The sequence below is a fragment of the Rattus rattus genome, chromosome 2 (genome assembly GCF_011064425.1).
Source record: "Rattus rattus isolate New Zealand chromosome 2, Rrattus_CSIRO_v1, whole genome shotgun sequence".
NCBI lineage: Eukaryota > Metazoa > Chordata > Mammalia > Rodentia > Muridae > Rattus > Rattus rattus.
The window spans coordinates 110400392-110423233 of NC_046155.1; the positions used below are offsets into that span (position 1 = coordinate 110400392).

General features: G+C 37.1%; 1 protein-coding gene across 1 annotated transcript in view; it reads right to left on the bottom strand.

Moving 5' to 3' along the window:
* The window catches only part of Dlg2 (discs large MAGUK scaffold protein 2), a 1821467-nt gene that overhangs the window by 1656584 nt on the left and 142041 nt on the right, over nt 1-22842 (bottom strand). Inside the window, 1 exon segment of the mRNA XM_032895287.1 lies at nt 21152-21297. Coding sequence (XP_032751178.1) covers nt 21152-21297 — 146 coding nt within the window.

Sequence of the window (22842 nt, forward strand, 5' to 3'; positions counted from 1 at the left end):
TTCCTGTCTGAAAGAACTGCCAGGACAAAACTGGAGAAGAGACTGAGAGAAAGGCAGTCCAATGACTGGCCCAACTTGAGATCCATCTCAAGGGGAGTCTCCGAGTCCTGACACTATTGCTGATGCTATGATGTGCTTACGGACAGGAGCCTAGCATGGCTGTCCTCTGAGAGGCCCAACAAGCAGGTGACTGACTTAAACACCCAAGTCAGGGAACCCTGTGGTTGAATTAGGAAAAAACTGGAAGAAGTTGAGGAGGAGGGTGACCCCATAGGAAGACCAGCAGTCTCAACTGACCTGGACCCCTGAGATCTCTCAGACACTGAGCCACCAACCAGGCTGGTCTAAGGCCCCTCACATGTATACACCAGAGGGCTGCCTAGTCTTGCCTCAGTGGGAGATGTGTCTAAACCGCAAGAGATTTGAAACCTCTTGGAGTGGGGAGGCCTGGCAGGGATTGGGGGTGTGGTGGGGACATCCTCTTGGAGAGAAGGGGGAAGAGGAATAGGATGAGGAACTGTGGGAGGGTGGACCAGGAGTGGGGTAATATCTGGATTATAAAAAAATAAAAGTAATAAATTAACAAAAAAAGAGTACGTAGTAACTATTCTTTTAGAAGACCCAGTTTGGTTTCCAGCAAAAGAAAGATTCTGTGAAAGCCTTTTATTGAAAATAGAGAGGAAATTGAGCAGAGGTATTTCAAAGTTATTAACACTAGTAGTGTCTTATACTTGAATGCATTTGCTCCATCCCATAGATCCACTGATCTCCTCCCATAATTACAATGGGGTACAGATATATTCCACTTCAGTTATACTTGAATGATATTAAAGTAGAAAACTAAAACATTCTTTCTATTCTTGAGGACTTTACTGAAAATCTAGCTTTAATGTTCCAACAAAGAGTCTTAATGTAAATTACTCATAGTAAGTCTTGATCTAACATCAGCCTCAGCAAGGTAAATACACTTTTGAGAACTCACATGCTTCCTAGGTCATCCTGAAATAATGATTGTCCTTTGTTTTACAAGTTACTGTGAGTTCTTTTCTAAATTTAATGTAATTTTCTTTTTTATAAATCTTTAGTAGCCTCGAGGAATTACAGTTCACAGAGGAAAAACTAACTATTCATTATCTTCGAGAAAAACTTATAGCCTTACAGGTACCGAGTTGAATATTTCTTGGTTTGACAGCCTCCTAATTAATCTGCCTGCCACCAGTATATGTCTTTGGTCATACATGATGCTGTCATCTTAGACGTCCCCTGCAATGTTGATGATCCCCATTCTTATATTAAATCCTTCTGTGGTTCACAAACCCCTAAAGAAAAGAGCCCAAACAGTACAGTCTTGAACACAAGCACCTATTCATCTAAGTCTGACTCTCTAATAGTATGCATCAAGCCTTTCCCACATCCTTTAGGAGAGATATGAAACACGGGGCCCATGACTATTTGCATCTGACACATCACATTTTACTATGTATATTGATCAAGTCCTTTAACACTTTCAAGACTCTATAAACTTATATTTACACATAGGTATTATGACAAATTCCACTTAAAACAAAACGAGTAACTAATAAAATATCTACCTAGCTGGATCACTCTAGAGAGTCTAAAATAATATATGAAAAGTGCCTAATCATGGCTTTCTTTATAATTAGTAGGTTTTATTAGCATCTTGTCTTTTTTCACATGCTTTCCTCTGTCTGAAATGTCTGGTTTTCTAAACCTGTCTTAATTATGCAAAAGAAAAAGGAAAAAACCTCAGTTCCATTAGCTAGTTCAATGGAAAAATATTGGCTTGCTGTCAGGTTGCGTATGGCCTATTTCTAATAATGTGAACCTGAAGTTACAATTCAGTTTCCTCAGTCCTTATATGGACATTGATAGCAACTCTACCTCACTAACTAGCTATTGTGAGAACTAAGAAAACAAGTCCAAACATTTAGTTATAAAATTGCATATATACATGAGTCTGCTCTCTCTACAGAATCATAAGATTAAACTAAGAATATCAGTTGCCCTCGCTGTTGTCACTGTTTGCAAAGCAGTCAAGAAAATAGCTTGCATCTAAACCATGTACTCCAAGATTGAAACTACAAAGAGTCAAAGTGGAAGGGTCTGCATGGATGAGATCAGACAGAACTGAAGCTTGAAAGGATACTCCTGGACCTGTTTTGGTATAGCATCCAGTGAGTGCAAAGACATGGGGTGGCTTAGAGAAGATACACAGACATGGAAATAGTGATAAAGGGAGAGAAAGATGGGGAAAAGAACACAGAAAAGGGGACTGGGAAGGGAGCAGAAGGGGAAACAGTTGCCTCATTCTCATGAGGGCTATTGTACTCTCTCCAGTTGGGCCAGCATCATAGGATTTTAGTAGCAAAAAAACGGTTTGAAAATATTCACTGGACATTTACATTTTCCTCTCTCTAATTATGTGTCTCCTCACTATTCCCCAACTGTCCCCATTCCAACTTGTCATCATTCAGACACTGCTATTACCTAAGTTCCGTTAACTACTGTGTTTGTTGCTAAACGGGTAGTTCCTCCTCTCACCTATCTTCTCCAAAACTCAAAAGGTTCACAATCCAAGCCTTGTTTTTATTCAAGTATCAATATAGACAAGCTTACTCGGTGCTACAAATGGAGAATACATGTCCAGACAGCATAACTCTGTGCCCTGTGTAAGTCTCCAGCCCCACCAAAATAACAATAGTTTCAAGGAACACCAATAGGTAAATAGAGGGATACCTTTGTACCCTCTAGACATGCTGATGAGATTTTTACATTCACTGATAAATTTTCTCTGTAAAATGTTGTCTTGATAGCTGGAATTCCCAGAGGAGTGACAAAAATGGGGGAACAGGATCTAGTACATTCTGATAGAATGTGGTTTTATAGAATTCCTTTCTTCCAAGAGTTTAAAATGTATAACTTTTCATTCACTTCACCTGAAGACATCATTCTATTCCTATTCAATGATGAGGAAGTGATGGATTTGGAGATGAAAAGCACTTTCCACATGGTCACGATCCATACAGCTGCCATTGTGAGGTTTTATCAGCTTCAGGGGCTACGCTAGCGTCCCAGTCTCTGCCTGGTTTATATCTTACTCATCCTTCACATCAGCCTCATGAGGTAAATGCTATCTTTATCTTGGCATTTCACAAGTAAGAAACTTGAAGCCCTGAGATTAAATAATTTATCCTCGGTCACACAACTGGCAAAAGACAAAACCAAAATTCAAACAAAAGGCTCTCAGATGCCTCTTGATTGCTTTTCTGTGCCAACCTGCCCCCTTTATAGTGCCCAAAGTGACACTAAAAGCAAGCTCCGAGGTTGTTCAGCAATAGAAAAATCCTTTCTTTTACTAAATTAGAATTGCAGAGTTTAGCTCAGCAGCTCGAAGCTCTGTGGAAGAAAACAGATGTATATAAATATTTAAAGCATAAAAATTGAAAGTGAGGTTTGCATGAAACCAGTCATGACTAAGAGATGAAATTGGTCAATATAATGCTGGTAAATCAGAGTGGGTCATGTGTTCAATGTAGAACTGTATGGAGAGAGGAAGGAATCACTTATAGCTCAGAAAACCACACACACACACACACACACACAAAACGTACAAAAACAAAAATCAAATCTTGGATCTACCATTACTCCTTAAATACTTTAATATAAAGTGTTTCTTGGTTGTCTACTTAGAGACTAAGAAGTTCCCACTTCTTTCAAAACATCATCACCACCATAGCACAGAATCGCTCTACTCTGCCTCTGCTGCTGCCCTCTTGTGGGACCCACAACATATTACAGGCTAAGATTTGCTCAAAAGAGGGTGAGGTTGGGCTTATCAAAAGTTCATATAAAACAGAGTTTAAACTGTGCAGTTAGAGTTTCTATGCAACACATGTTGAGGGAATGAACTGACGTATCTTCTCATACCAGGCATTTGAGAAGAAATCCCAAGACCTAGTGAGTGACACATATTTAAGATCTTGCCAGGCTGAATACAAATAAATAATTTTGTTTTGTTTGAGATAAGGAAAACTGAAAAGTTTCACTTCCAGGCATTTTATCATTATGCACTACTTAAAAGCCATTTAGCTTCAAGAGCCCATCTGATTTTGTTTCAAAAAACTTTTTAAAGTCATGGGATTGCGCACATCAGAGATGCCACAGTATCAGAAACATTAGCCTGTTTGCAAACACAATGGGAAAGATGCACACTGACAAGGGAACCAGGCCTAGAAGACCCAAATATCCCTAGTTTCTAAAACCCAGAGATTCTGTATCCCTTTGGGCAGCTGAGAGCAAGCCATTCTTACTCAGAAGCTTCTGGTGGCTTCTGAGCACTCAGAGTAGAATCCTTCCCGTGCAGTCTATGGTGGTTCATTATAAACCTAGTCAGTCCTGTTCGTGACACCTTCTGCTTCTCCTCCTTTTGCTCATTCAACTGCATCCAAATAGGCTTACTTTGTCATTTCTTACTCTCATTTATATTTACTGTGGGAGAGGGGTCAGAGGATGATTTGAGGGAATCAGTTCTCTCTTTCCACCACGTGAGGTCCTCAGAATGAGCTCAGGTAATTGCTTAGACCATCCTTTGGTTCATCAGGCTTAAAAAATCAGGGCTGTGACTTCCTGGGCCATCGTTCCACTGGTCCTTTTGAGAATTCCAAATATGTATAGAATGAAATATGATCAGCTATTCCCCCATTTTCCCTACCCAGCTCCTTTCAGCTCTTCTATAACTCTTCCTACAATTTACAATCATTGATCCCATGTAAAGGCTTCCTACTGTCTAATCTGTCTATCTGGGATCATCTTCCCTCACTCACTCCTTTATATCCTTCATCTATTCCTTTTCATACCAAATTGTCACTTCTGCCCACCCTGACCACCTTGTATGCCCAATAACCTACAATCATATCGTTGTTTCTCATAAAAATCATCAGACATGAATATACTGTATGCTCTGCTTAATTTTAACAGTTCCTTGTTTGTTTCTTCTACTAGAATAAAAGGAAGTTTGGAAGGCAATTACTCAGTCAACAAAGTGCTTTCCTTGCAAACATAAGGAGCGGAGTTCAAATCCCCAAACCCTTATGAATGTTCTGAGTGTGATCGCGCCCTAGCACTGGGGAGGCTGACACAGGAGGATCCTGGGGCTTGCTGATCCAGTCTTTCTAGCCTAACTGGTCAACTTCAGACTAATGGGAGACCCTGTTACAAAGAAAGATATGAAAGATGGTTTTCTTAAAGAGGACACTTAGGGTTCAGCTCTATGTTTGCGTATGCACAATCACACAGCTGGCACTCATGTATGTGTGTACATGCATACACACATCATTTAAAAGAATGTAAAATGTATAAAAGGAGAAATACATTTTTGCTTTTTTTTTCTTTTTAGTCTGTATATAACCTGGTACATAATAGGTTATTAGCAAACATTGCTAAAATAAATAAATAAATAAATCATGTTAGCCATACTAAAATCCAAGATCTAATGAAAGGACTGAAAAGAACAGCTTTTGCAAACAATCCTAAAGAAAGAGGGCATTCAACAATAAAGGTACACAATAGAAGAAAAGGAAATCTTTGGGGGAGGGGCCTAGGTAAGGACAGTGCTGCTCAGCATTAAGTCCTTTCTGCCGCAGAACCTTCGAGAAACCTGAGGGAGCTCATTTTGCTAAAGCCCTGCTATTGAATAATTCCGCCCCCAGAAACTCTTAACAGCACCAGAGCTGTCTCTTCACTGTAGAATAGAGAGAACTGAGCAGAGAAGCTAATACTGCTTATGCTCTTAAGTCTTCCCATGGATGTGTGTGTGGGTGTGGAGGGAGGAAATAAAAGGCAGCATCATTCTCTGTCTCTGCAGGAAGCGGTGATATGACAACGCTAAGTACCAAATAAGGATTTAAGTGAAGTCAGGGAGACAACCAATTAGAGCAATTCAAGCTTCATTCTAAGAATTTTTAGACGCTTGACCTAGCGAACTGCTCTTCTTCACCTAATAAGAGAAAGGGTATGAAGAGGTCCTTGTACTGAGAAATAACCCCTTGTATAATAAAAACAAAACAAACTCATCACAGCCACATCAAAGTCACATCAGCCTCTAAGGAAATACGAAAAATGACCGGCCATTGAGCATCCAAGCAGGATCTTTCCATAAGTAGAGAGCATTTCAGATAGAATTTTTCTGTTTCTTTTTCTAAGAAAGAAAGAAAGAAAGAAAGAAAGAAAGAAAGAAAGAAAGAAAGAAAGAAAGAAAGAAAGAAAGAAAGGAGAAAAAGTCAATCTTCCAGAATGTAAGAAAGCCCTCAGGCTGAGCACAGTGGCTCACATGTTTAATTCCAGGACTCAGTAGAGAGGGGCAAGAGCATGTCTATGAGATAGAGGCCAGCCTGGTCTACATAGTCTCAGGCCAGCCAAGCTACACAGTGAGTCTCATATGCCTCAGGGGGAAAAAAACAGAAAATGGTGAGGTTTGTTAGGTCAGGTTTGTTTGTACTGGGTATTAACACATGTCACACATTTAGGACAGTGTTTAGGGCTTAAGTAATATTGTATAGATGCTTGCTACTCCTAACTACATTCGTAATCTCAGTTCTATAATAAGCAATCATATATATATATATACATACACACACACACACACACACATATATATATATATATATATATATATATATATATATATATATACATTATGTCAATCACTAGAGTAAAACCTGTTTATTGATGGGACAACTGATGATGCTCACGTGGGGCTGAAGAATTAGGTGTGACAAGAGGCCAGCACCACTGAAGAGGAATCTTCTGAGAAATGTTTCCTCAAAGTCAGCACATGCAAGCTGTGTTCAGAGGTGTGCAAGATTATACACTGCACTGGCAGCCAAACTTGGTTCATGTGTAAGAGTCTCCCGGGTAGTACTGTTTTTGAAGACAGGAAGGGGCCATGCAGAGAAGTTGAGCCTTGGCACCACAAAGAGAGCCCAGGAATACCTCTTAGTGAAAGTACAACCCTGTTGCAGTAGAAGATTCCAGCATTTCAGAGATGCCAGGACAATGTGACGATCACCAAGAACAGTAGCTGACCTAATCCTAGAAGACAAGTTGTGTGTGCTGTAGAGGGTTGAGCCAGAGACGTGCTCCAAGCCCCTTGGAGAAGTCCAGGAGATGTGAGTGAATCCAGGATATTGGACATTGAATTATTTATACTACTGGAACGTGGTTTTTCTCTGATCAGATTGTGACTGTGCCCTAGTTCTCCTCTCTTAAAGTAGGAAAGTATAACTTATGTCTTAATTTGTAGAAGCCAATAGTTGAGAGACTTTGAAATTTTAAAAGAAATTTGGAATTTTAAAGAGAATTTTTTTTCAAAGAGTGAACTTTTAAGGTATTTGAATTGTTAGAAACTATGGGACTTTTAAGTCTTATGTAGTAAGTCTTATTTCTGTGTCTTATATTTGTGACATTTATTACTCTAAGATCTTGGGGATGACCAACAACAACAAAAAAGAAAAAACTGGAAAAGTATGCTTTAAAAGGTGTTGTGTGTCCTGTTGCCTGCCATTGGATCCCTTTCCCCTAGCTGGGCTGCCTTGTCTGGCTACAGTAGAAGATGCACCTATCCAACTGCATCTTGATATGTCAAGACAGTTTGATATCCATGAAGAAAAAGGAAGGGTTGGGCAGTGGGAAGGAAAGAGGAGTGAGAAGGATGTACTGGGGGAAGGAAGGAGAGGAAGCTGAGCTGGGGGTGTAAAGTAAACTATATATGTATGTATATATATGCGTGTGTATACATATATATTGTGGTAATAATATAGACTCTACCAATGTTTTCTGTGTGCTTGTTATACTATAGTTGTTAGGTTTCCATTTCCTTTTGTGCTTTTTGTTTTTTCTTACATATTAGTATGTTTTACTCTGTTTAATGGGTACTTTCCTTGTGTCTGTTAGGAGGATTATACTAAACCTTTCTTGTGAATTAGATATGACCCTCAAAAAAGAAGTTGTGTGTCAAGTGAAGAAGCGGTAAGTTGTACTGACTAATTTATGTCAACTTGACACCGGCTATAGGCATCTGACAGGACGGAGCCCGATTGAGAAAATGTATCCCTACCATCAGGCTGGCAAAACTGGAGATTTTTCTAATGAGTTATTGATGTGGCAGGGCTTAGCCCTTTATGGGGAGGGTAGTCCTGGGTGGTAGTTGTGGGTTCTTTAAGAAAGCAGGGTAAGCAAGTCATGATGAGCCTACTAGTGAGCATTATCCCTCCATAGTCTCTGCTGCAGCTTCTATGTCCTAGCTCCTAGCCTGTTTGAATTCCTGTCCTGACTTTCTTCAATGATGAACAATATGGAAGTGTAAACCTAATAAACCCCAAGTTGTCTTGGTCATAGTGTTTTATTACAGCAATAATAGCCTAAACTTAGCTGCCTTGTCTCAAAACAAAAACAAAAAAAAGAAAGAAAGTAAAAAAAAAGGAAAAGAAAGAACAAGTAAATATATAAAAATGCCACCTACATCTACCTGAGTGTTACGTAAGTAAAGAACTATACCTTTCCTCTTCTACTCTATCTCCTATGTAAACGTTTGCTCCCTAGTCAAACAGAATTAGTTGTTAGTCCCAATTAACACAACATGTTTCATCATTTCTCTGAATCGACAATAATTTTCTCTGTTTAAATGAATTGTCCCTATTTCTGTATGATATATCCATCCTTGAAGGTAATAACAACAGACAAAAATAGTGAGTGCTCTTATGTGGTAGATTCTGGTAATTCACCTCACACAGATGATCTCACAGAATGAGGTCAAATCCCTTTAAGGTAAGTGTGATTCTTCATGTTCCATCATTGAAAAATCTGAGGTTTAAAATGATTGTATAACTAACATATTCTACATAATTTACCATTAATGACTATTTCCCCAGATTCATCACTAAAATTCTAGACTCTCAATTTAAAAAAAAAAAAAAAAGGCAAGACGAACAAACAAAAATCTCTTGGAGGTCAATGGAAAAATAAGTAATTCTTTTTTTTAAATAAGTAATTTTTGTCTTCTATCAACTATATCAAAACCTAATAAAATACAACAAGACAAACAGTAAACATTTAAATGGAAGTGTTAATGGATGAATCACAATAATCAATATCACAGCATGTAGGATTCTACATGTATTCTAAAACTATAGTTGTTTTTTTCTGAATATCAGAGGCGGTAAAAAATAAATGAAAAATAAGTTGTTTTTTTTTTTAAAGGCAGTGTCTACAAGTAGCTGTCGTAGAGAATTCACGTTTGTTCTTAGGAATTGTTATGAGCCTTTAATGCACCTAAACTAAATAAAGAAATCAGAACAAGAGACCATCCTAAGTGTTAAAGTAAAGGTGGTTTTAAAAAAAGACAAAACCCTTGTCCTTATGAAATCCACATCCTTAAAAGCAGATAAACAAAACTTAATTCTGGTGAGAATGTCATTTTAGAGGAAGGACCGTATCTAGAGTATTTGAAAAGCTTCTCCAAAGTCACGATGTAAAGCAAAGAGATGAATTCAAATCTAAGCCTTTAGAGTCCTTGCTTTTCACTATTAGGATAAAACATGCCTGTTAGTGGTGTTTTGCAATGAACAAAAACAAAACGACAAAGGATAATAACACTGGCAGTGCAAAGGAGAGACTATTTCAGATAGCATGAAACAAGTACGCTGAAAATCAACGTTAGAGATTTAAAACAGGCTGATATCTAAAGGTCAATGTGAATGCAAAGATTCGTGGCTTCTTGGCTTTGAATATCAGAGTAGACACTAGCAGTCACTAGACAGGAGCAAGGGACAGGGAAAGTAGCAGGATGCAGACCAGCGAGATTGGTGGGGTCTCAATTTGTGGAGTTCTGTAGATACTTTGAATAATTTGGTTTATTCTGTGATAGAAAGTGCTAGAAGATTTTGATAAGAGTGACAGGATATGATTCATGTTTCAGTAGAATGCCAAAGACCTCACCACTGTGGATACCTCTAGAATGTTTGTGCACTATTGGAAAAATAAAACAACTTAAATTATCTTTACTGTTATTTGGGAGTCAAAGTGCATGCTATAAAAACCCTACCTTGTTTATCAATCATTTCTGACTCATTTTATCAAAAATCCTTAAAAGAAAAACTGTTATGCAACTCAGGATTCACTTTGTTTATTAGTTCTTTCACTAATTTAGAACTGCATTAAGAGTTTCATCCTCTTATCTGCACGGAAGTTTTCTTCCTTAGGGAGCCGTACATTAGAATTCACATTAGACAGTATTCGCTGTTCTTAAGACACCAAAAACATCTAAATCTGAAAGCCAAAGGATTGTATGGATAATTAGTGTTTTTATTGCCCTTCATCCATTGCATACTAATGGAACTTATGTGACTATCCTTTTTACCCTGATCCTCCAACAGTTGGATTGCTAAATGACAAATATCAAGAACCTCAAGAAAGCACAGGAACAGAAAATAGAGAGATGATAGGCCACTGACTAAATATAAAAGCTACAGTCCAAATGAAAACTAGAAAGTTTTATAAGCACATGCAATCAAATAGAGTCACTCCCTGAAATGAAAAAAATAAAATTCAATTTACAGACAGAGAAAATACAAAAGAATTTTAATAGTGGGGTTGGGGGTAGGATTTGTGATACGAATCACTTCAATTTATAGTTTCTTGTAACTCTTACTTCTTTGGAGGATCCTAGACAAAAACGGGGCACAGGAGAATAGCAGCAATCAGGGTGTTTGAGGCAAAGTTGGCCTTGTAATATCCTACTTACTATACCTCAGAAAGTCAAGGAAGCAAGCAAATAATTGCTTTGTTTTTTATGTGTACTTATATAGCCACACAAGTCCACAAATAGATTTTTTTAAAGTGAAAACTGTGATTCGAATAAGGGATTTTCACCTTAATTCTAGAAAAAAAGTGAAGACACAAGATTTAACTCCAAATACCAATGTAAAGAGTATGGCTTTCAGAGTTTAGAAAATAGATGTCCAACAAGAATTATATCATTTTCATATAATGGCTATTTAACAGAATAATATAATCGTATTCTCCCCTAAGGCCTATGACCTATCTAGGCACAAGTTCTTGGTCCTTTAACAGTGCCAAGTATAAATTCAATTTCATAAGCAGGCTTTAGAGTGAAATTTTAAAAAAGTGGTTGGCTACTCACATTACACTTGTGCCACTCTCAAATCTGTAGGTAAACTGTGTCAAGCCATCGTTGTTGTAGCTTGAAAAGCTAGCATCTCCTAAGGTAATATCCCTAATACCTCCCAGCACCATTAATGCTAGTAATGATGGAGCTTTATGTGAATATCAACTTGATTTATCCATGTTGTGTGTTCAGGCGTAGATGTCTTCACCAATAGTGTCTTACTGTCAGGTCCTGAGGGTAGTCAAGAGTATGAACAATAGCCTGTAATGATTCCATTGGCCAACAACCAAAAAAGAGATAACCTAATCCTAGTAGCTTTTATTTTCATGTATCATAAAATCATCCAACCATTATCAAAGAAGCTTCTCTTTTAACTAGATGGCAATTAACAGAAGACCTCCAACTGGTAAATATCCTAGAAAAAGTGACTGTTGAGTGTTCGATCTTAAGTGAATATATAAATTATATAAATAGTGTGTGTGTGTGTGTGTGTGTGTGTGTGTGTGTGTGTGTGTGTGTGTGTGTGTGTGTGTACCACATCCTTCCCTTCTGGGCTCAAGGATCTTTTTGGAAGAGAGGATAGAAAATTATGAGCCAGAAGCAGTCAAATAGTTGATATCATTAAGGAAAATGTTTTTACAACAGGACAAATGTACATATGAGTTCACAGAGATTATGACAAGAAGCAAAAGATTTCCATAAGCTCTATCAAAATCCCAGCATAGGTGGGCACAAAATACTACCACCAGGTGAGGAGCATTTGATAGCACCTAGGATACAGAGGGTCAATTTTCTTAAATGATGTGACCTCTGGTGGGTAGACCACATGTCAGGGCAGGCCCCAATCCTAAGAATAGTTGCACACTACAAGCCAAACCTGGTGGAGAAATAAAGAAAACTCACAGTTGGGTTGGAAAGGAGTGGAGAGAGTGGCTATGAAAAGATTTGGGGGAGGGGTGAATATGTTTAAAATACATTCTATGAAACTCTCGATGAATATTATTATTGGGCTAGAGAGATGGCTCTATGGGTAAGAGCAGTGTCTTTCTAAAAGGGAACGTGGGTTCAATTCTCAGCACTCACGTGGCAGCTTACAATCAGTTCAGGTGTAAAGCTGTAACTCCAGCTCAAGGAATCCGACACCATCTTCTCACTTCTGTGAGTACTGTATGTACATGGGACACAGGCATACATGCAGGTAAAACCATCATGCGATAAAATCAAAATAAAATGAAAAAAGCTCAAAAAATGGTCTCATACTAATCACTAACATATGAGCACAGTTATTCCCATAGCTTTCCCCTTACCCCTTTGAATGCCATGCAATCCCACAGTCACTAAGTTTTATTATGCGTCATCAAGCACAGCCCTTGGCACAGGGATGTACATTACTGCAGAACATCTCTACTGTCACCGAGCTAAAACCACAGAATGGCTGTGTAAAGTAATTGTTCCCTCTGGGAAGAGAGAGTGGTGGAGGAAAATTGGGATGTAATTGCAGGTAAAACAGAAATGCCTTAAGAAAACTCAGAATTGAATAATTGTGTAGGATTTGCTCCAAGGAATAGTCAAGACACTAAGATCAGGATTATAATTCAAATATGATATTGAAGGGTATTGTAAAATACTTTATGGAGAACCAGTTCTTGCAAGTTATACTGGAACTTCTGTATAAACTTGTAGATTTGTGTGTGTGTGTGTGTGTGTGTGTGTGTGTGTGTAGATAGATAGATAGGTAGATAGATAGATAGATGATAGATAGATAGATAGATAGATAGATAGATAGATAGATAGATAGATTATATATAGATATACAATAAATGAACAAATGAACAAAAGTCTTACTCTGGAATAGACATCAAGGTAGTCACTGAATATATAGTAGTGTCTTTTCTTATGGGTCCCTTTACCAAAGAAAGCTGAGACCTCCTTGTCATTTAAATAGTAATAATATTAAGAAGCCAAGCAATCTGATAGCTACATGTCTTTAAAGTTCTTAATCCAATGCTGGTCTGTCCTTGAATTTTCATATTTATGCTACTACATTTTGTTTTCACATTGTCAAAGTATCTAGGATATTGGATTTACTAAGAAAATTGAGAATATTAAGTTAAAAACTGATTCAATACAATAAAGTTTTGCTATTTCAGTGACTAGCCCTAAGTTTTGCTTCCTCTGGGTAGGCTGAATATGTCATGAGGCTGAATTTGTCATGGGGTAATTCCTTTGCAATTTCCCTTCATTGTCAACGGTTGTCATATGTTAATGAACATCTGAAGAAAAATATTTTAAGCCAGGTGGTGGTGGTGCATGCCTTTAATCCCAGCACTTGGGAGGCAGAGGCAGGTGGAACTCTGAGTTCCAGATCAACTTGGTCTACAGAGTGAATCCCAGAACAATCAAAGGCTACACAGAGAACCCTGTCTCAAAAATAAATAAACAAACAAAAAGGATATTTAAGAATATATATACTCCGCAGCATATAGCCTTTTAGAAAGCCGTTTTCCAGTTGACATTGCTTTCAGTGTTCTTAAATTATTGTTTTGAGAGACAATTTAACATCATGAGAGAAGGTCATTATTGTTGCTTTCGTCGCCTTAGATGATAGAATCCATTACCTTCCCGATTCGATAACTAGGGAACATCTGTTTCTTCTCTGGTAGACTAATCTTTTTATCTTTTTTTCTAAAGAACTACTTATTTTTTTTATATGAGTACACCGCAGTTGTCTGCAGCACACCAGAAGAGGGCATAAAATCCCATTACGGATGGCTGTGAGCCACCATGTGGTTGCTGGGAATTGAGCTCACAACCTCCAGAAGAACAGTCAGTGCTCTTAACTACTGACTCATCTCTCCAGCACCCCAGTAGCCTAAATCTTACAGAAGCCCTGATACTAGAATGGAAAGAAAGAGATCTATTTATTTAGATCTACTTCATTTAAATATTTAGAATATAGCTTGGAATTGTGTCTGGTACTGGCCAGTTGTAAAATCATACACGTACAAGTAATATTAGAGAAATGGCTGGGCAGTTAAGAGTCCAGACTGCATGAGTTCTTTTCCTAATACCAAATTAGGTAGCCACAAGATATTACTATTTATCTTTACAAGGCAAAGGTGATTTGAATTCCCTTCTATAGGGGCGCCCACAAGAAATAGACAATCCCTATGGCCATACTGAAATCAGAACTACGAGACACTTAGATTTTTTTTCTAGCTTGATTTATCTTTCTTAAATTTACTACATGTCAGCACCTCTTGCAAGCCATCAAGGCAAAGGGTGACTCAAGATTACTGTCATCAAAGAATTTGTATGCCCTTTTTAGGTGCTTTAAATAAGCTCATCTTGCCCATGAGAGGTATACACTGTAAAAGTTAAAACCTGTGCCATTTCTGGCTGGACAAATGACTCCACAGTTAAAAGTGCAATCTTCTTTTGTAGAGGACCCTAGTTCAGTCCCCAGCACCTGATTCAGGCAGCTTACCACTCTGTGTACCTCTAATTCCAGAAGATACCAACCATCTTCCTGAATCTGTGGTATCTATACACTCACACACACACACACACACACACACACACACACTTATACACATGCACACATACATACACATATATACATATACACACATGTACACTACACAAAGGGTGTGTTTTAAAATAAAATTAATGTAAAAATCTTACAAAATGAAATAAAGTGCAGTAACTAAGTCTTTGAACTATCTCAGCATGCTCTACCCAAGCAGCAGCATCCTAACCCAAGTTTTCTAGCCTTCAACTCCATTTCTATTCATTGGCTTCATTTCTGGCCATCAACTCTCATTTGACTTCATTTTTCAATCACTATTGCCTCTTAGAATTTAAATAGCAACTTAATTTGGATTCACTGTCTAAATTTTGAACCGGGAAAGCAAAATCTCACATAATAGGGTCTTCACTCTTACTGCTTCAGCATACCGATCCCAAGTTAGGACATATTTCCCCTATGCTCCCATTTCCACCTTCACAGCAACAGGCTACAAAGTCTGCACTTGGCTCCATCTGGTCCATAAAGAGAGAACAACCAGACATTCTGGAGAAGCAGACTTACTGGAGGATGTTTGAATGCTCTAACATTTAAAACATAGCTGCTCGGAACATGGCACACTAACGGTAGAATAGTCACACCTTGGCAGTAAGCAACAGCTTATTAATTAGACCTAAGGCCCATTAACAAAAGAGAAAGCATGTCTGGTACTGAAAACCTAGCCATCTGCATAGGGTTAGGGATATGAATCTTGGAGGATAACCTACAACTGACACTTTACTAAAGCAGCATAAGTGTATTCTAAATATTTATCCATATACACAAGGAGAAGGGTAGGTCTCACCCTTCATCAAAGAAACTTCTCTTTACATTAGATAGAAACCTTTACAGGTTTCAATGAATCAAAATGGAGGAAACATAAGACCATGTTGCAAATAATATATCTACAACACAAATACTATACCTTAAGAGTCAGGAATCATTGTGAAAGAGGAGGTGAAAAATTGTAAGAGCTAGAGTAGCAAGAAGTTTTTTTGTGAGATTGTATCTCCTAGAAATGTCAAGAAGAGTACACCCATGAAATCTAATCAACATGGCTGCCTAAACAGACATGAACACCACCACCACCAATGGACATGCTAACATGGAAGCATGGAAGAGGGAAATACCTTAGAGCCTCAACTGTAGACAAAGAAGATGAGCAACTGAGGAATGCTGAAAATAGAAGAAATGGTCCTCTCCAGAGAAGAACCCAAGTTGGTTGTTTGATACCATGTAATCCAGCCATGAAATCATATAGATACAAGTAACATCATATGTACTAAGTACATATACAAGTAACACATATGTATGTGTATGTATATATGTATGAATTTGAGAGAGATCAAAGGGTTATCAGGTGAAATAAATGGAGGAAATAAAGTAGTTATAAAATATATTATAGAAAAAAGACATGGCTGGTTTATATTTTGAACCACCACAAGACAAGAGCTTAAGTGTTCAGACACACAAAATAGAGTTAAAAGAAACTCTAATGTTGCATTCTGAAAATATTCCTGTTCAGTAGCATGTGCATAAGTGTACGCTAACTTTGACACTGAAAAATAAATAAGTGTAAATACATCTAGTAGTTATTTATCCTTATATTGGTGACATTTGTTTAGCAAGCAATTAAAAGCTCAAATTGATATGCAATAAGTAGAATTAGCCTAAATTTTAAAAAGTTATTTAGATAGGTAATTAGTTACTCAGTGTGAGTGGTATTCTGAATATGCTTGGTTCAGGACGTGGCACTCTTAGAGGTGTGGTCTTATTGGAGGAAGTGTGTCACTGTGGGAGCAGACTTTGAGACCCTTCTCTTAGCCACATGAGAGGCAGTCTTCTCCTGTATGCCTTCAGATCAAGATGTAGAACTCTCAGCTCCTCCTATACAGTACTTGCCTAGATGCTGCCATGATCCCACATTGATGATAATGGAATGAACCTCTGAACCTGTGAGCCAGGCCCAATGAAATGTTGTCCTTTAAAAGAGTTGCCTTGGTCATGGTGTCTGTTCACAGCAGTAAAACCCTAAGACAGTGTATGAGAGGGGGTGGGGCATATACAAGGGCATGCATGTGAGGGTCAGAGGACAGCTATTTAGGAATCAATTATCTTTTTCTGTCTTGATTTGAAGGAAGGGTCTCTTTAACTTTTTTGACACAATGCTACATAGGTAACCTTCTAGCCAATTCTGCCTCTCCCTCCCATCTTACAGCAAGAGTGTGAGGATTGCAGACAGGAGGCAGCCCAATGCCCTTATTACACATGGGTTTCAGTTCTTCTGGCTTGCAAACAAGGTGTTTGTTTGCCTGCTTGGTTTTTTTTAACATTTAATGTTTATTGTTAAGAATTTCATACATGTATACAATGAAATTTGAACATACATATCCCATTTCCCTACTGTAACTACTCTTATGTTGCTCTGTTCCCACTCCCTTCTAAACTTCCTAGGTTATAATAATCCACTAAATCCAGTGATGAGCAAGATTATTTTACATACATTTCCCTGGATTACACCTAGTGTTTTAATGACTGTTGTTCGTAAGCAGTAAATTTGAAGAAAATATATTGATAAAATAAGGCAAAGTTACTATATATATATATATATATATCTCCATGAAAAATCATTTTCATTAAAAAGTCTGTATACAGAAAAAATACTCAAATTGAATGATTTAAATATATCAAAATGGCCATGTTGAATGACAAGCATAAGAGTAAAGATAGAGAAATGAGTGAAAAATGTGAATAAGTTAGCAGACAGGAACATTCACAGCCAACAACCTTAGGAAACAATGGTCCAGTTCACTAGCCATCCGCGATCCAGAAGTGATATAAAAGCCAGATATCGCTATGACTATGAAACTGGCAAAACTTCAGAGTTGCTAGCACACTGTGAGGTAAGAGCCTTGTCTCCATGCATTGTGGCAGAAATGTGACAAGTGAAATCGTTCTGAAAAGCTTTATTCAAATTAAAACCATGCACATGCAGAGCCAAGAATTCCACCCCTGAGAGTTTATCCTATAGAACAAAAGCATCAGTCAGCTCCAAAGCACATGTAAGAGTGAGGGAAGCATTAGTCACACGGGAAGGACACGGGAAACATAAAATCTGCACTGCTCGGTATGGGTGAGCATGTGATTACACACCTACACTACGAAGTTACACATTCATCGCAAGAACTAGAACTGTACCAGACAACCTGAGAAAAAATAACCACATCTCAAAGTTTCTTATACGTGTGTTTGTGTTTGTGTGTGTGTGTGTGTGTGTGTGTGCCAGTATGCATGTATGCCTAGTATAGACTAATATGTAAAAATGTATACATATGTTTATAGTTTATATAAGAATGCATATTATATGAGTATAAACAAAAACACATTGTTATTAACATGGGTTATCTTATGTGTCAAAGCTAATATAGTATAGGCAGAAAGTGAGAGAAAAATGAAATATTGAAAATTTTCAGAGTTGAATTACAACAAGCATATGCATGAATTTATGCAAAATTACACATGCATATGATACTATGAAATCTATAAATTGAATGTAAATACATTTTCGAAAATCCATAAAGGCAAAGTACCAAGTCAATAAAGAAATGGAAAAGTATAAAAGACTATTTAACAATTAGGGAATAAATAGTAACAAAGCACAGAAAATTAAAAGAAAAAAATAAAAAGCAAAATTTAGTAGGGCTGGTTATATACCAGAGTTAGCAGAGTGTCTGCTTGGTGTGTTCTCTCCCTGGATTTGATCCCAGCACCTCATAAACTACAAGTGGAGACATGCACCTTTAACCCCAGCTTCCAGAAGTGGACACTGGAGGGTCAGAAATTGATCATCTTCAACAACAAAATTAGTATGTAGCTTCAGCTACATAAAATGCTGTCTTGAAAAAAGTGTAAAAGTAATAGACTCTATCACATAAAACTATAATAAATATAACAGTATATAATTAAAAATAAATAATACTATAGGCAAAATCTTTTTTTTTCTTTTTTTTCGGAGATGGGGACCGAACCCAGGGCCTTGTGCTCGCTAGGCAAGCGCTCTACCACTGAGCTAAATCTCCAACCCCCTATAGGCAAAATCTTAACCAACAAAATAGAAAATACAATAATCATGACAGGATACATTGCTTTATGAAAATCACTGTTATAAAGTAATATGAATTACAACACCACCTTACAATAAATAGTTTTACTGAACTACAAGAGAAATATGCAGGTAATAGTTGAGTCCCAATAGCAAATGAATAGTTGCAGCATAAAAAGGCACTAAGCAAAGAATCCCATCCATTACTTTCCCAAACAATTTTAAATAATGAATGATTATTTATCTGAATATAGGTAGATAAACAGAAAAAAAAGATCCACACATAGGCTTTCTGGAAAGACCTATCTACAAATACTTTATTAATCTGAGTTAAGATTCTTCAAGTATAAATATCCTTGGATTCATTACGATCTTTTATAAATTCAACCTAATAGAAATTAAATTAAATTAGTATATAATGGGGATCTCAACAACACTATTCCTAAAAAGAATTTTGTGATTATCTAAACACTGAGTCAAAAACTACTTAAGTTTTAAATGATCAATAGTTACACCTAGTAAAATAGTTTCAAAATATGATATAAAATTTCTTACAAGCTATTTTTCCATGGAACATAAATCTGTCTATTAGAGCAAAGTGTATTTCAATGGTTCTTTTCACTCACCTTCCCCAGCTACCTCCCCCACTATTGAGACCATTCTATAAATGGTCGCCCATCTCTATTTCTCTTTTATGGTCCATGTGTCCTTTAGATCAGCACCATACCAACCCCATTTTGGTTTTCATTCTAGTCATCTAACACATTGTAATCCAACTTTCAAAAAAATAAATACAAATATAGAATAAAAGCAATGTAATCTGCTTCCCTATAACCTACATATATTATATTGTGTTTGTATTAATTATATAGATAAATATGAATACATATTTTTATAAAATAAAATACATGTTTGTATAGAAGAAAGTGCTTAAAGGTCAAAATAATTATTTCTAGCTATTGAAATTGCAATGCCATCTACTTTTTTATGGTTCATATACCAATTTAAAAACTATTGTCATTATTATCTTTTTCTTAAAGTAACTAAGATTATCATCAGTCTCCATTCTAACCCCACTACCAAATCAATTCTGAGTAATCAGAAAGTGTACAAGGAAACTCTAACAAGTAAACAGTTCATTAACCGAGGTCCATGGCATTAATTGGCAACAAAATTCTTACAGCTTCTGAGACCTCGAATAAGTTATAAAATACCAAACCTGAAAAATAATATTTGTGTTTTACATCCCCCATCCCTTCAAAGTGTTGAATATGTGTATATGTATGTTACATTGTGCTTATATTTTAAGAGTTCATAAATTTGTGTGACATGTTTTGATTACATGTATATATCACTCTCCCATCAAACAGAGACCACTGGATTTGTTTAATAAAGTACTGAGTCTAATGAGTGTGGTACATATTTGCATGAGTCTATTCACTGGAGCACCAGAAACACATCAGGAGTCACGCCCTTGCAGAAAATAACTGTCCCTCTCCCAAGAGCCTTCAAATGCTAATAGCTCCTCAAGTACATGAAAGCATCCTTGCTTTGTGTGTCTGACTCCATGATAGTCTTCAGCTATGATCCTGAAACAAACATTGATTTTCCTTGCCCTTGGGTAACTTTAAACTTCATGATCTCCAAACTGTTGTTCACTTAAGCGTAATGTTTAGAATTATTAGAGTATGTAAATTATATTTTAAATGCATATGCATCACCATTAATATATGTGTATTAGGAACTACCTACATATGAAATATTTCAAAAAACTCAATTTAAATTTAATGCAAATACAAAAAGAAATATAAAGTGCACTTCTACTATTTTGTTCCTACATACTAAAAGATCGTTTCACCCATACTCTGTGTCTCTGCTGTGAAATTCACAGACTTAGAACACTCTCTACTTTTCCACTAGTCAGCTCCAATTCCTGCATCAAACACAGAACCACATTCGGAAATTCAAGAGTCTCTCTGGAGGAGGCATATTGTCTTGGTTGGTCACATGATGGCTTCAACCTGACCTATCTCAAATTAAGACAATAATCCTGACAGAATTAATGTATGTTAATTGAAAACACATATCCACAAATATAAAAAACCATGCCCTTTTGTAGTTTGAATTATCTCTTAGAAAAAACATTTTCCTGGATCAAGACTGCAAGCGTATCACTGCTGCCATTCAACAGGAGCAAGAACTATACTGCTGTAATGATGGCCCCACTCCTTTACGAATGTAAGTCTCCATCTCTCAACTTTGAGGAGTTTCAGTAGCATACCTCTGAGGACTTCTGAAGACTGTCACGACACGAATCAAGAACGAGAGTCTTCTCCCATTTCTGTGCAACTTGATTGGCTTCTTCTATCTTCTGTTCGCAACTCTTTTGAGAATTTAATAGCGTAACCTCATAAAATTCTTGAATGTCTGTAACGAAAATGTCAGAAAAGAATCAAAATGTCACATAACACCTCATAAATATGTGTATATGTACCTATAATATGCATATGAAAATGTGCCTGATTAAAATAAATGAATAATTGCACCCCAAACTAAAGTAATCAGAACAGAAAATTCTGAGGACTGACTTTTTACCAGCATTACAATTATACAGACGCTTCATTCATAATGCTGAGCATGGGACGCAATCAAGATGTTGTTCAGTAGTTGAACAGCAAAACTGTAATAAGTTCATAAATCAGTTTATCACTGAGACATAAGAGATAACAAGTTATCATACCATCTGAAAGCACAGATGACTTTCCAAACAACATAGTGGTAAACGAATGAACCCAGTATGAAAGGGATATATACTGAATGACTTTATACATCTCACATCTAGCAGGGAGTGGGAAAGCAAAATTAAAGGGATGGAAACAGATGAAGTTTGGAAGGAATAAGTATGTAAACCAAAACTAGTGTTATTTGATTGTTTCTAATGATCCATAATGGGATCCATAAAACCTAAGGCATGTATCAAAGCTTTGAGAAACTGTCATGACCTAGAAAAGTGCAATGAAACAGACGTGAGGACCATCTCACTGGGCTCCTGTAACCCAGAAAGCCTGAGCTAAAACATAAGGAAATTTGAGCAAGAAACGACCACACGGTTACATGTTATTAGTTGCTACCACACTGATGAAAGGTGTCCATGGTGGGGAAAACATAAGGGGGATCTATAGCAAGTCCCTAAAATGTCTTTGTAACTTTTTTTCTCCATCTTTATTAAATAGGGTCTTTCTTATTTACATTTCAAATGTTATTCCCTTTCTCGGTTTCCAGGTCAACATCCCCCAACCCTTCCCCCTCCCCTTTTATGTGGGTGTTCCCCTCCTCATCCTCCCCCATTACCGCCCTCCCCCCAACAATCCCATTCACTGGGGGTCCAACCTTGGCAGGGCCAAGGGTTTCCCCTTCCACCAGTGCCCCTACTAGGCTATTCATTGCTACCTATGAATTTGGAGCCCAGAGTCAGTCCATGTCTAGTCTTTGGGTAGTGGCTTAGTCCCTTATCTAAGTATAAAACTATTCCAAAGAAAATACATTACTGATCAATGTGGTTTTTCTTAGGGCATTGCAAAATCCCAGCTAGATCTCCAAATGATTTTTATAAATCTATTTTCAGATTTAGGATGACTGGGAGTAGAATTAATATTCCATCAGGTTACATTATCTAAATTTTAAAGAAAGGTGTTTGAGGATAACTATTTGACCCTGAAGGAGACTGAATGATCTTCAAATCAGTTATGCACTCACTAGGACATGCACATTTTAAAAAATATTGCTAGCATTCAAGATATAAGAGAGATCTCTAAGCATCATCTTTTACACATATGCAGCCATGACAAAATAGAAGTGCTACTATGAGTGAGATTCAGGAGAAACAATGACCTAAGTGCTAGTTACTATTGCTCCATCAGTTATCTGACAGAAGAGAAGTATATGTACAATGCTTTTAATAATATAATTGCA